This window comes from Salmo salar, chromosome 05 (assembly GCF_965601325.2).
Source record: "Salmo salar chromosome 05, fSalSal1, whole genome shotgun sequence".
NCBI lineage: Eukaryota > Metazoa > Chordata > Actinopteri > Salmoniformes > Salmonidae > Salmo > Salmo salar.
In genome coordinates, this window is record NC_138295.1 from 41,799,819 (window position 1) to 41,816,031 (window position 16,213).

The 16,213-nt window shown below is 41.0% G+C and overlaps 1 protein-coding gene across 1 annotated transcript in view; it reads right to left on the bottom strand.

Moving 5' to 3' along the window:
- LOC106604930 (5-hydroxytryptamine receptor 4) overlaps nt 1-16,213 on the bottom strand; it is a 162,207-nt gene that overhangs the window by 54,477 nt on the left and 91,517 nt on the right. The window contains exon 5 of the mRNA XM_014200070.3: nt 10,151-10,304. Within this exon, the coding sequence (XP_014055545.1) occupies nt 10,151-10,304 (154 nt within the window). The remainder of the gene's footprint in view (nt 1-10,150; nt 10,305-16,213) is intronic.

A 16,213-nucleotide genomic window follows, 5' to 3' on the forward strand; every position in this document is an offset into this window, starting at 1 on the left:
AATAATATCCTAATTAGCCTGGAAACCCACACACAAGAGGAAGAAAAACAGCCTCACCTGACCACTAACACCGTTTGAACAATGAGTTGGCTATGCAGTCTTCAAGTATACAAGACCAAGAGAGCCATCGAGTCAATAGTATTGCGGAAGGTAGCCCTTTCGGTTAAAGTTTTGGGCCAGTAACCAAAACGTTGATGATTCGAATCCCCGAGCCGACAAGGTGAAAAATCGGTATATGCGCCCAGGATCAAGGCACTTAATCCTAACTGCTACTGTTAGTCACTCTGGAATATGCTTAATGATCCCTGAGCCTGTTACATTTATGTTTCATAGGCCTCGGCCTATTTATTTTCCTGAATGTTGTATATAACATTTGTATGTATTTATTTTCATTTTCAATACAGACTGCTGTCTTATCGGATCACCCTGGAGTGGATGCTGAGGGGAGAACATCTAGGTTGAGGTCAACGACGGGTACTCCCAGCCATTGTGGTGGCAACAGTTACATCTAACTACTCTTACCCCAACAGCAGCTACATTGGATCCCAGGAAGTTGAGGAGTGTGGGTTTATGTAAAACACAGGGAAGATCCCAATTGCATACTCTTTGCGTCCTCTCGCCTTCTCAAAACACACTGGATGAGAAAGCCAGACCTTTGGCTTTCTCATCCAATGTGTTTAGAAAAAGAGACGAGGAGAGGATGTGAGAAGATCTTCCCACAGAATCCTACTCGTTACTCCATGTGCTGGCTCACGCCTGGGAGGCGTGACCTACCCAGGCGCCCGGGCCAGATTAACCAAATCCCCTCATTGAATAGAGCGGTGGTTGCCATTCAAGACAATGATGGCATAATGGGTGGACTACTGGCCATTGCGAGTGTACCCATAGGCGCAAAACAGTAAGTAAAAGCATAAAGTAAAAGCAGGAAGTGTACCCATCAATCTGTGCTGTGATTTGGTGAATCAACTCAACTGACATTACAAAAAAGACATTCCATTGCATGAGCCACATCAGTTAGCAACATCTGAATGAACATTCTAGATTACCATGGAAATGATTGCATCATGCACGGCAAGCGGTACAGATGTGCCATGTCTGGAACCCACAGGACCCTGAACAGCTTCTACCCCCAAGCCATAAGAATGCTATATAGTAAACAAAATAACTACACAGACTATCTGCATTAACCATTTTTGCACCAACTTTTTCACTCATCACATACGCTGCTGTTACTGTTTATTACACATTATTCCTAGTTATACATACATATCTACCTATATGTACATATCTATATAGGCAAGTTATCATTATTCATTGTGTATTTATTATTAATTGTATTATTGTGTTACTTTTATAATATCTATTACTTCTATGTTATCTATCCTCTATTTTCTCTCTCTCTGAATTGTTGGGAAGGGCCCTTAAGTAAGAATTTCACTGTTAGTCTCCACCTGTTGTTAACGAAACATGTGATAAATAAAATAAAATCTACCCATGAGTTGACCAGTCAAAATGCCAGGGTTAGAGGTTTGTAAGCCTGTTCTATTCATTCTGATTTCTACGCCCATGAGCTAACTGGATTGAATACACCCATGAGGTAGAGAATGGTGCTGTTCCAGGTGGTCTATATGGCCAAAAGTATGTGGACACCACTTTAAATTTGTGGATTTGGCTATTTCAGCTCCACCCGTTGCTGACAGGTGTATACATCCAGCACACAGCAATGCAATCTCCATAGACAAACATTGGCAGTAGAATGGCCAGTACTGAAGAGCTCAAGGACTTTCAACGTGACACCATCATAGGATGTCAAATTTCTGTCAGTTCGTCAAATTTCTGTCCTGCTAGAGCTACCATGGACAATTGTAAGTGCTGTTATTGTGAAGTGGAAACGTCTAGGAGCAACAACAGCACAGTCATGAAGTGGTAGGCCACAGAAGCTCACAGAATGGACCACTGAGTGCTGAACCGCATACCGTGTAAAAATCGTCAGCCCTCAGTTGCAACATTCACTACTGAGTTACAAACTGCCTAGAAGCAACATCTGCACAAGAACTGTTCATCGGGAGCTTCATGAAATGGGTGTCCATGGCCGAGTAGCCACAAACAAGCCTAAGATCACCATGCGCAATGCAAAGTGTCGGCTGGAGAGGTGTAAGGCTCGCCGCCATTGGACTCTGGAGCAGTGGAAACACATTCTCTGCAGTGATGAATCACGCTTCACCATCTGGCAGTCCGACGGACAAATCTGGGTTTGGCGGATGCCAGGAGAATGCTACCTGCCTCAATGAACAGTGCCAACTGTAAAGTTTGTTGGAGGAGGAATAATGGTCTGGGGCAGTTTTTGGTTTGGGCTCGTCCCCTTAGTTCCAGTGAAGGGAAATCTTAACGCTACAGCATACAATGACATTCTAAACAATGCTGTGCTTCCAACTTTGTGGCACCAGCTTGGGGAAGGCCCTTTCCTGTTTCAGCATGACAATTCTCCGTGCACAAAACAAGGTCCACTCAGAAATGGTTTGTCGAGATCGGTGTAGAATAACTTGAGTGGTCTGCACAGAGCCCTAAACTCAACCTCATCGAACGCCTTTGGGATGAATTGGAACACCGACTGCGAGCCAGGCCTAAATCGCCCAACATCAATGAGTAGGTGTGTCCAAACTTTTGACTGGTACTGTACACATACTCAACAATGGACCAAATAAAATGATTAGTAAACACAATGTTGAGATAATCTTAAAGCCAGGCACCACAGGCAAAAATTGTGACGTTGCTTCCATCTGTCAATTTTCAGATTTTGTGATATTTTGCAACTATAACTTCCATACTTTCATAAAATGTACAAATAAATCGGCAATAATGTATATAAATATTTTATTTGTATCATTTTATCCCAACTCCGTCAACTACACCTACCATAAATGTCGTTCTTGATAGCATGTTTCATGTATAACTTCAACTGCTATTTTTACAACTCCATGTTGAACCATATATCATTCAAAAGCTTGTTTTCCAGAGCATATACTCCATACACGTTTATATTCTTTGTAGATGTTGGGCTGAAAGATTAGTAATTTCCTGACATCCGATTTGTTACTGGCATTTACAGGCCCTTTCCGGCAACCTGATTGGTTAAAATGCCTCATGTGCCGCGCAGCATTTCCTTGTTTGAAAATATCTCCCGCGAAGTATCAACGTAAAGAGAGACAAAATTATCTCGAAGAATATACATACAGTATGTGAATAAAAATAGATGATCTCAGTTAGTCAATGCGAGAAAAGCATTGAATGAAAGAAATCATTTGCCTGATCCGCCGATCGAGGCAGTGGCAGTACAGGTAGTGGAGGAAAAGGAGGTAGCCCGCAGCAGCGCGTTGAGACGCAAATTAGTTGTGATGAAGATGACAACTAGCAGCGATCAACCAGACAGCAGCCAGCCAACAGTGGCTTTTATACGTCTCAAATAAACCAACTTGTACATGATTTGATTTGCCCTAAGTGTCTAAACACTGGACTGACAATCACCATAGACTAGTGATTCTGTAATTATGTCATGATAGAATGCGCAGACTGAAGGTGATCGTGATGCATTTAGGAGTGTTTACACTTCCTCCAGGCTGCAGGAGTGCTCCAAGGGGAAGGTGGCATTTGATATGAATGTGAGGATGGTTCTTCTCTAGCCTATGAACTTGGACTTGGTTATGCAGCTCTAAAGAAAATAAGCAAAGTCCTAGTGATTCCTTCCTTTCTTCTCAGCTCATATCAGAGACATGACAGGAGAATGACAGGTAAATAAAAAGGGAGAGTAGCCCATTATTGTCAGTGACTTGCTGTGTATAAATAATATTTATTTCCTTGCTCCAGCAAATGTATTCAAAGTTAACCTGTTAGGGATAGGGGGCAGTATTTTCACGGCCAGATAAAAAACGTACCCAATTTAATCTGGTTATTACTCCTGCCCAGAAACTAGAATATGCATATAATTAGTAGATTTGGATAGAAAACACCCTAAAGTTTCTAAAACTGTTTGAATGGTGTCTGTGAATATAACAGAACTCATATGGCAGGCCAAAACCTGAGAAGATTCTATATGGGAAGTGCCCTGTCTGACCATTTCTTGTCCTTCTATAGCCTCTTTATCGAAAATACAGGATCTCTGCTGTAACGTGACAATTTCTAAGGCTTTCATTGGCTCTCAGAAGGCGCCAGAACGTTGAATGAGATCTCTGCAGTCTCTGGGCGAAAAACAGCAGGGGTTTTGGAGAGTGGTACTTCTGAGAACAATGGCACTGGTGCGCGCGTGCATGTGACGACTCCATGTTTTACTTTCAGTGTTTGAACGGATACAATGTATCCCGGTTGGAATATTATCGCTATTTTACGAGAAAAATCGCATAAAAATTGATTTTAAACAGCGTTTGACATGCTTCGAAGTACGGTAATGGTAGTTTTTGTCACGAAACGCGCCGGCGTGTCATCCTTCGGATAGTGACTTGAACGCACGAACAAAACGGAGCTATTTGGATATAACTATGGATTATTTGGAACCAAAACAACATTGGTTGTTGAAGTAGAAGTCCTGGGAGTGCATTCTGACGAAGAACAGCAAAGGTAATCCAATTTTTCTTATAGTAAATCTGAGTTTGGTGAGTGCCAAACTTGGTGGGTGTCAAAATAGCTAGCCATGATGGCCGGGCTATCTACTCAGAATATTGCAAAATGTGCTTTCCCCGTAAAGCTATTTTAAAATCGGACACCGCGATTGCATAAAGGAGTTCTGTATCTATAATTCTTAAAATAATTGTTATGTTTTTTGTCAACGTTTATCGTGAGTAATTTAGTAAATTCACCGGAAGTTTTCGGTGGGTATGCTAGTTCTGAACAAAACATGCTAATGTAAAAAGCTGGTTTTTGATATAAATATGAACTTGATTGAACAAAACATGCATGTATTGTATAACATAATGTCCTAGGAGTGTCATCTGATGAAGATCATCAAAGGTTAGTGCTGCATTTAGCTGTGGTTTTGGTTTTTGTGACATATATGCTAGCTTGAAAAATGGGTGTGTGATTATTTCTGGCTGGGTACTCTCCTGACATAATCTAATGTTTTGCTTTCGTTGTAAAGCCATTTTGAAATCGGACAGTGTGGTTAGATAAAGGAGAGTCTTGTCTTTAAAATGGTGTAAAATAGTCATATGTTTGAAAAATTGAAGGTTTTGCATTTTTTAGGTATTTGTAATTCGCGCCACTCTATACCATTGGATATTGGTGAGGCGTTCCGCTAGCGGAACGTCTGTCCCTAACAGGTTTTAACAAAACAGAGTGATATGAGAACAACCATACAATGAGACTGTCACATAGGCCTACAGTGTCATAGGGCTGTAGCCTTTACATAAAGGAAATATATGCTGATATGCTAATATTTACATAGGGCAACATGCTGATATTTAGCCCTGCAGTTATGTCTGTAATGTCGACAGACATAATAAGTGCCCCCCCCCCATTTTAGTTGCAGAGATTCAGAGAGGGGCTACAGTCAATAGAGAGTGCTGCAAATATTACTAGAAGAGCAATATACACAGATATAGACCCAGACAGAGCAGAATTGCTGAAGGAGGATGGCACAGGAGAGGATTCACTTCCAACTACGGGATAGGTGTGTGTATTGGTGTTGGTACCAGCGAGCCATAGAAAATGGTGAAGCTCCACCCTGTCACAAAAACCTTGGAGGCCATACATTTTTTAATAGAGAGGTTGCACAGAAAATGGTACCTGTGTATCACAGGATGTCAAATGATAACGTCCTCAAAAGAATGTAGCACGGAGGAACCCAGAATGCAAATGAATGGCTGAACTCTGTAATATGGTCGCGATGCCCCAAAACTGTGTTGGGCAAAAGCCGCATTGACGGAGCAGCCAGTATTGCAGTAGCCACGTTCAATGAGGGAGTCACTGCTATACCAAATGTGATGAAGAAATTGTGGCTTGTCAGCACTTTGGTGAAACTGGAGCAATCAGAGAGGAGTTGTGAGAGCTGATGCTGCTTCAATGGCGCGTGCCAAGCGTAGGCGCAGGTCACATGACATAGTCAAGAAAGTAAAGCGTCAACAGCAATAACTCAAAGAGGGCCTTACATATGGGGCAGGCATAGCTGATTAATGTTCTGCACATTTCAACAGCCATACAAAATCATTGTATGTGACAAATTGAGCAAAGTGATATGAGAATTTGCCCAAAAATGCATATTTGCTCAACAGGCCAGTATTCAAAGCATATTCTTTATTGCTTGAAACAAATGTATTAAACATGCTAATGTAAAAGGTATGTTTGATGTTTATTTGTCAGTTTAGAAGTGATATATGAATAAGAGTTTAATTAATGTGACGTAAATGGTCATGTTTATGGAAAGTACATTTTAATTGCATTAACCTATCTTTATAGGCAATCGGTCATGAAGAGGGCACGACAAAGTCTATTCCCCCCCAGGAAACTAAAAAGATTTGGCATGGGTCCTCAGATCCTCAAAAGGTTCTATAGCTGCGACAACGAGAGCATCCTGACTGGTTGCATCACTGCCTGGTACAGCAACTGCTCGGCCTCCGACCGCAAGGCACTACAGAGGGTAGTGCGTACGGCCCACTACATCACTGGGGCTAAGCTGCCTGCCATCCAGGACCTCAATACCAGGCGGTGTCAGAGGAAGGCCCTACAAATTGTCAAAGACCCCAGCCACCCCAGTCATAGACTGTTCTCTCTACTACCGCATGGCAAGCGGTACCGGAGTGCCAAGTCTAGGACAAAAAGGCTTCTCAACAGTTTTTACCCCCAAGCCATAAGACTCCTGAACAGGTAATCAAATGGCTACCCGAACTATTTGCATTGTGTGCCCCCCCCCCAACCCCTCTTTTACACTGCTGCTACTCTCTGTTTATCATATATGCATAGTCACTTTGACTATACATTCATGTACATACTACCTCAATTGGCCTGACCAACCAGTGCCTCCGCACATTGGCTAACCGGGCTATCTGCATTGTGTCCCGCCACCCACCACCATATATGCATAGTCACTTTAACCATATCTACCTTTATATACTACCTCAATCAGCCTGACTAACCGGTGCCTGTATATAGCCTCGCTACTGTTATAGCCTCGCTACTGTTATAGCCTCGCTACTGTATATAGCCTTGCTACTGTTATTTTTCACTGTCTTTTTACTGTTGTTTTTTTTTTTCTTTACTTACCTATTGTTCACCTAATACCTTTTTTGCACTGTTGGTTAGAGCCTGTAAGTAAGCATTTCACTGTAAGGTCTACACCTGTTGTACTCAGCGCACGTGACAAATAAACTTTGATTTGCTCAAAATGACATGTTCCCGGGGCGCCAATTCATTTTTGTCTGTCTTCAAAGGACGTACATTCCCATTATTCCACACACAGGTTCTTAGGCCTTATAGGCAGACTTTTACAGAGTATTTTTTATATATCTTGTCACGTTTTGATTTTAAGTGTCATTTTATGTGTAAATATATGCAAAATATGCATCCATCATACATGTGAAGTGTTTTTTAAATAATTCCATGAAATTACAATATTTTGATAAACTGATCTATAAAAGTCTGACCATTGAGTGTCTTATCACAATAAAACAAAAAACAGTTTGCCTTGAAGCAATGTGTTGAAAAACAGATTCTCATAATATGCAAATTAGCGCATATTTAAGGTTGGCTTGACTCATTTGCATTTTTATATTTTAAAATAAATAAAACTTGTAATACAATAATATATTGTATGTATGTATACTTTCAACTGGTAAAGTTTCAGTCTGATGAGAGTAAAGAAAGAAAAAAAATCCCTATTAGCCTGTGGTGCCTGGTCTTAAATCAGAGTTCATGCCTGAAAAGTATTATTAGAATGAGAGATACAGTGGCAAGAAATAGTATGTGAACCCTTTGGAAATACCTGGATTTCTGCATAATTTCGTCATAAATTTAATCTGATCTTCATCTAGGTCACAACAATAGACAAACACAGTTTGCTTAAACTAATAACACACAAACAATTATACGTTTTCATGTCTTTATTGAACACACCGTGTAAATATTCACAGTGCAGGGTGGAAAAAGTATGTGAACCCTTGGATTTAATAATTGGTTGACCCTCCTTTGGCAGCAATAACCTCAACCAAACATTTTCTGTAGTTGCGGATCAGACCTGCATCATGGTCAGGAGGAATTTTGGACCATTCCTCTTTATCAAACAGTTTCAGTTCAGCAATATTCTTGGGATGTCTGGTGTGAACTGCTCTCTTGAGGTCATGCCACAGCATCTCAATCGGGTTGAGGTCAGGACTCTGTCTGGGCCACTCCAGAAGGCGTATTTTCTTCTTTTGAAGCCATTCTGTTGTTGATTTACTTCTGTGTTTTGGGTCATTGTCCTGCTGCATCACCTAACTTCTGTTGAGCTTCAATTGGGGGACAGATAGCCTATATTCTCCTGCAAAATGTTTGATAAACTTGGGAGTTCATTTTTCCGTCGATGATAGCAAGCTGTCCAGGTTCTGAGGCAGCAAAGCAGCCCCAAACCATGATGCTCCCTCCACCATACTTTACAGTTGGGATGAGGTTTTTATGTTGATGTGCTGTGTCTTTTTTTCTCCACACATAGTGTTGTGTGTTCCTTCCAAACAACTCAACTGTAGTTTCATCTGTCCACAGAACATTTTGCCAGTAGCGCGTGGAACATCCAGGTGCACTTTTGCAAACTTCTTTGGGACAGCAGTGGCTTTTTCCGTGGTGTCCTCCCATGAACACCATTCTTGTTTAGTGTTTTACGCATCGTAGACTCGTCAACAGAGATGTTAGCATGTTCCAGAGATTTCTGTAAGTCTTTAGCTGACACTTTAGGATTCTTATTAATCTCATTGAGCATTCTGCGCTTTGCTCTTGCAGTCATCTTTGCAGGACGGCCACTCCTAGGGAGAGTAGCAACAGTGCTGAAGTTTCTCCATTTATACACAATTTGTCTTACTGTGGACTAATGAACATCAAGGCATTTAGAGAGAGTTTTGTAACCCTTTCCAGCTTTATGCAAGTCAACAATTCTTAATCTTAGGTCTTCTGAGATCTCTTTTGTTCGGGACATGGTTCACATCAGGCAATGCTTCTTGTGAATAGCAAACTCAAATTTTGTGAGTGTTTTTCATAGGGCAAGGCAGCTCTAACCAACATCTCAAATCTCGTCTCATTGATTGGTCTCCAGGTTAGCTGACTCCTGACTCCAATTAGCTTTTGGAGAAGTCATTAGCCTAGTGGTTCACATACTTTTCCCAACCTACACTGTGAATGTTTAAATGATGTATTCAATATAGACAAGAAAAATACAATACTTTGTGTGTCATTATTTTAAGCGCACTATGTTCATCTATTGTTGTGACTTAGAACAAGATCAGATCAAATTTGATGACCAATTTATGCAGAAATCCAGGTAATGCCAAAGGGCTCACATACTTTTTCTTGCCACTGTACATGTCCTCCGTTTAAACAAATCTAAAGAAACATAAGCTCATGACTATTCGTTACTAGAATAAGTTAACGACTCTCTACCCATGCTTTTCATTACATCGGTCTTTCCCCCGGTCCATTTGTTTTGGGTTGGTATATAGTAGAACTGGGTCTGACATTTCAATCCAGACTCCCTGCTGTTTCATTTTAGCATTACTACCACACAGTATCATTCAGCCAATGCCTTTCATTGAGCTTTCACTTACAACCATTGTTTTATTATGAGCAGTAGTGGGAGATTGGACGACATATGCGTTCAGATTGGACGACATGCTTATTACGTACTCAGTATCCTATCCTAGACACAGACTAACCAAGTCTGAAAAGGTGATAGCCTGAAACAGCTTACACATATCCTACAGCACGTTGACCAGATATACACTAGAACCCTTTTGGTTGTGTGGAGGTGTTTCTTTGTCTCATTGACATCCTATGGAATTAGTTAGGATATACATGTAGGTAGCACATAAAAAAAACAAACACTTAATGTGGTTTCATATAAAGTTCAATTTGATCCTGTTCCACTTATCAAATATCTGCAGTGTATATGCACATTGACACAGACAAATTAGTTATTACTCACCAAATGGTCTATTCCGATACTGTTCCATCCTAGCATTATGGGTAGGAAGGATATAAAGGTGGGGATTACCCAGCATCCTCCTAACATAAGAGCCACTCTCAGTGGTGTCATCTTATTCCTGTAGACCAGTGGCTGGCAGCAGATGGCATAGTACCTGGAGAATGAGAGGAAACACTATTATAAGAAATGGGGTACAGTGCATTTAGAAAGTATTCAGACCCCTTGACTTTTTCTAAAATTGATTAAATTGTTGTTTTTTCTCATCAATCTACACAAAATACCCCATAATGACAAAACAATTTTAGCAAATGTATAAAAAAAAACTGAAATATCACATTTACATAAGTATTCAGACCCTGTATTTTCAGGTCTCTCCAGAGATGTTCGATTGGGTCCGGGTTCTGGCTGGGCCAATCAAGGACAATCAGAAAATTGTCCGGAAGCCACTCCTGCGTTGTCTTGGCTGTGTGCTTCGGGTCGTTGTCCTGTTGGAAGGTGAACCTTCGCCCCAGTCTGAGGTCCTGAGCGCTCTGGAGCAGGTTTTCATCAAGGATGTCTCTGTATTTTAATCCTGTTCATCTTTCCCTCGATCCTGACTAGTCTCCTAGTCCTTGCCACTGAAAAACATCCCCACAGCATGATGCTGCCACCACCACATTTAAACGTAGGTATAGTGCCAGGTTTCCTCCAGACGTGACGCTTGGCATTCAGGCCAAAGAGTTCAATCTTGGTTCCATCAGACCAGAGAATCTTGTTTCTCATGGTCTGAGAGTCTTTACGTGCCTTTTGGCAAACTGAAAGCGGCCTGTTGTGCCTTTTACGGAGTAGTGGCTTCTGTCTGGCCACTCTACCATTAAGGCCTGATTGGTGGAGTGCTGCAGAGATGGTTGTCCTTCTGGTAGGTTCTCCCATCTTCACAGAGAAACTCTTGAGCTCTGTCAGAGTGACCATCGGGTTCTTGATCACCTCCGTGACCAAGGCCATTCTCCTCCGATTGCTCAGTTTGGCCGGGATGCCAGCTCTAGGAAGAGTCATGGTGGTTCTAAACTTCTTCCATTTAAGAATGATGGAGGCCACTGTGTTCTTCGGGACCTTCAATGCTACAGAAATGTTTTAGTACCCTTCCCCAGATCTGTGCCTCGACACAATCCTGTCTTGGAGTTCTACGGACAATTCCTTCGACCTTGTGGTTTGGTTTTTGCTCTGACATACACTGTCAACTGTGGGACCTTATAAAGACAGGTGTGTGCCTTTCCAAATCATGTCCAATCAATTGCATTTACCACAGGTGGACTCCAATCAAGTTGTAGAAACATCTCAAGGATGCTGTTGGAAAAGGGATGGGGTCTGAATACTTTCCGAACGCACTGTATATACTGTATGATTACATTCAGCTCAAGCTTTTCTTTCATTAGACAAAATGCTGTTCAACAAGTGTATCTTTCATGTGAAATGACACTTTGTGGAAAAATACATTATCCTTGTGATAAAGACAGATAAAAGGTATATTTGTGATCCCTAAAGGTTTGATGATGCTATCTAAAGTATTTTTATCATGTTAATAGCATACTGTACCTGAGAGTTTTGCTTTATCTCTGACATTTTAGACATCAAAGCTCTCTACCTCTCTGCTGGGAAAGTGCTATGATCATTCAATTATTTGCAACAAGAACTTGGTTTCTAAAATCCCTGAAATGTCTTCAGCCACAAATTGCTACTTGGCCTTGCTGAACCCTCTGTCTGTAGAGATTGAGAGGTTAACCCTACCTGATGTCCCAGAGACCTCACATTTGGACTTCCTTTTGCTCTTTAATGGACTTCAGGTTACAACATGACCACATGTCAAAGCTCTCAGATGTGATTGCTTTATGATTGATTTTTAACTGATCGTTGACATTAGACAGTTTAATGAATTCCTATTTCACTAAATAAAAAACACAGAGATTGATCATTCCTTGCATATGTTTCACTGTGTAATATTTTCCCCACTGGATGGGGATTAGCTCAAACATCACATGAATCCCCAACCGGGTCACGGGGGTGGGCGCCCAGTCGGTAGGCCTATGGATGAGCAGCTTGTCACGTAGACTTTGATGTAGGCTCTAGAGTGGTAAACCTCTCCCTCTCTGACTAGCTGGTCTGGGTACCAGTCTCTTTAGCTAACTTTCCACTCCTTGCCACTCATGTCATTTGCCAAAGAGACGGATTTACGGCATAGTTGCTGATTGGTAGTTGGGAACATGACAACGTAATGGAACATAGGCTGCACACAAGATTAGAATTTTAAGAATGACAACAAACAATACCGTTACGACCTGCTGCGGTCATTCGCTTGAGAGAAGGCAGTGTCAATGCAAGATCATGTTGTTCAACGTGGCTAGAGAGGACTCCATAATGATATGGAAAATATTAGACTACAAGAATCAATCGAGCTACGTTTGCTTCAGTTGTGTCCCATTAATAAGGAAATAAATGCAAAACTTGCACCTGTCGTCATTCGCACATAATTTATGCTGATCAACAGGACTTTTTATAATTCTGTTATGCTCATTTCAGTTATATTATTTGTCCCTCCTCTCTTATTAAATAGACTCCAGACAGGCTACTTTAGAGAGAAATAGAGAACTCACACACACCCCTAAAAGGACCCATCAATCTTTATTTTATTGAACCTTTATTTAAGTCAGTTAAGAACAACCTCTATGGGCTAGGTGGGACGCTAGCGTCCCACCCGTGGTGCACTCCATCAACAGCAGGTGCATTTCAAGAGCGGCAAATTTGAATCCAAATAAATGTCAAAATTCAAATTTTTCAAACATACAACTATTTTACACCCTTTGAAAGATAAACATCTCCTTAATCTAACCACGTTTTACGATTTCAAAAAGGTTTTACGGCGAAAGCATAAATTTAGAGTATGTTAGGACAGTACATTTACAAGAGTTGTGTGTAATGTTTTGTCAATTCAAAGACAGGGTCACCAAAACCATAAAACCAGCTAAAATGATGCACTAACCTTTTACAATCTCCATCAGATGACACTCCTAGGACATTATGTTAGACAATGCATGCATTTTTAGTTCTATCAAGTTCATATTTATATCCAAAAACAGCGTTTTACTATGGCATTGATGTTGAGGAAATCGTTTCCCTCCAATAACCGGCAGTCAAGTCAGCGTCACAAATTAAATAATTAAAATTAGAAAACATTGGTAAAATATTATATTGTCATTTAAAGAATTATAGATTTACATCTCTTGAACGCAATCAACTTGCCAGATTTAAAAATAACCTTACTGGGAAATCACACTTTGCAATAATCTGAGCACTGCGCCCAGAAAAATACGCGTTGCGATACAGACTAGATGTCATGTTGGGGAGATCTAAAATCGAAAATACTATGTAAATAATCCATTACCTTTGATTCTCTTCATCAGATGTCACTTCCAGGTATCACAGGTCCATAACGAATCTAGTTTTGTTCAAAAAAGCTCATCATTTATGTCCAAAAATCTCCGTCTTGTTAGCACATGATCTAAGCCAGCCGGACTTCTCGTCATGAACAAGGGGAAAAAATATATTTACGTTCGTTCAAACATGTCAAACGTTGTATAGCATAAATCATTAGGGCCTTTTTTAACCAGAACATGAATAATATTCAAGGTGGACGAATGCATACTCTTTTATAACGTATTAGAACGAGGGTACCCAACATGAACTCGCGCGCCAGGTGTCTAATGGGCCATCATCGTTCCATGGCTCTTGTTCGGTCAGATCTCCCTCCAGAAGACTCAAAACACTTTGTAAAGGCTGGTGACATCTAGTGGAAGCAATAGGAAGTGCCAAAATATTCCTCAGCCCCTGTGTTTTTCAATGGGATAGGTTTAAAGGTAATACAACACATCAGGTATCCACTTCCTGTCAGAAAATGTCTCAGGGTTTTGCCTGCCAAATGAGTTCTGTTATACTCACAGACACCATTCAAACAGTTTTAGAAAATGTAGGGTGTTTTCTATCCATATGTAATAAGTATATGCATATTCTAGTTACTGGGTAGGAGTGGTAACCAGATTAAATCGGGTATGTTTTTTTATCCAGCCGTGTCAATACTGCCCCCTAGCCCTAACAGGTTTTAAGAACAAATTCTTATTTTCAATGATGGCCAACCCCGGGCAAACCCTAACCCGGATGACGCTGGGCCAATTGTGCGCCGCCTTATGGGGCTCCCAATCACGGCCGGTTGTGATACAGCCTGAAATCAAACCATGGTCTGCAGTGACGCCTCTAGCACTGATATGCTGTGCCTTAGACCACTGCAATCTTGTCTCGGAGCTCTACGGACAATTCCTTCAACATCAAAGCTTGGTTTTTAATCTGACATGCACTGTCAACTGTGGGACCTTATCTAGACAGGTGTGTGCCTTTCCAAATCATGTCCAATCAATTGAATTTACCACAGGTGGACTACAAGGATGATCAATGGAAACAGGATACATCTGAGCTCAATTTCAAGTCTCGTAACAAAAGGTCTGAATATTTATGAAAATAAGGTATTTCTTTTTTTATATAATAATTTAGCAAAATAATAAAAAATAAAAAAACTTTTCGCATTGTCATTATGTGGTATTGTGTGTCAGAGGAAATTGTTTTATTTAATACATTTTTTTCAGCTGCAGGGACAGGGAGACTAGTCAGGATCGAGGCAAAGATGAAGGAGAAAAGTACAGAGATCATTGATGAAAACCTGCTCTAGAGCACTCAGGACCTCAGACTGGGCGAAGGTTCACCTTCCAACAGGACAACGACCCTAAGCACACAGCCAAGACAACGCAGGAGTGGCTTCAGGACAAGTCTCTGAATGTCCTTGGGTGGCCCAGCCAGAGCCCGGACTTGAACTCGATCGAACATCTCTGAAGAGACCTGAAAATGGCTGTGAAGCAACGCTCTCCATCCAATCAGACAGAGCTTGAGAGGTACTGCAGAGAAGAATGGGATAAACTCCCACAAAATACAGGTGTGCCAAGCTTGTAGCGTCATACCCAAGAAGATTCAAGGCTGTAATCGCTACCAAATTTTCTTCAACAAAGTACTGAGTAAAGGGTCTGAATACTTATGTAAATGTCAGATTTCAGTTTTATTTTTAAATAAATTATAAAAAAATTATAAAAATCTGTTTTTGCTTTGTCTTTATGGGATATTGTGTGTAGACTGATGAGGGAAAACAAGTATTTAATCAATTTTAGAATAAGGCTGTAACCTAACAAAAGTCAAGGGGTCTGAATACTTTCCGAAGGCACTGTATGTATGTATGTATGTATGTATGTATGTATGTATGTATGTATGTATGTATGTATGTATGTATGTATGTATGTATGTATGTATGTATGTATGTATATATATATATATATATATGAGGAAATAAGCACCTTGCTTTTGTGTGCTGGATATAAAATAGGATACAGCATTCACAACGAATTGGTGGGAAAGTTTGAATGGCAGGCCGCTCCTACCTCTTCTGGTAGGAACAGCCTGCCAGGTAGGATGCAATCCGAGAGTGTGCAGAGTCTGAGACACCCAGCCCTGAGAGGGTGGAGAGGAGGATCTGATGGTTCACAGTGTCGAAGGCAGCAGATTTTTATTTTTGTTTAACCTTTATTTAACTAGACAAGTCAGTTAAGAACAAATTATTATTTTAAAATGACGGCCTACCCCAGCCAAACCCTGCCCTAACCCGGACGACGCTCGGCCAATTGTGCGCCGCCCTATGGGACTCCCGATCACGGCCGGGTTGTGATACAGCACTGAGATGCAATGCCTTAGACCGCTGTGCCACTCGTGAGCCCGGATAGATCTAGGGAGGATGAGAACAGAGGATAGAGATATAGATTTGGCAGTGCGGAGAGCATCTGTGATACAGAGAAGAGCAGTCTCGGTTGAGTGACCCGTCTTGAAACCTGAATGGTTAGGGTCAAGAAGATCATTCTGAGAGAGATAGCGAGAGAGTTGGTCAGAGACAGCACACTCAAGTGTTTTGGAAAGAAAATAAATAAGTGATACCAGTCT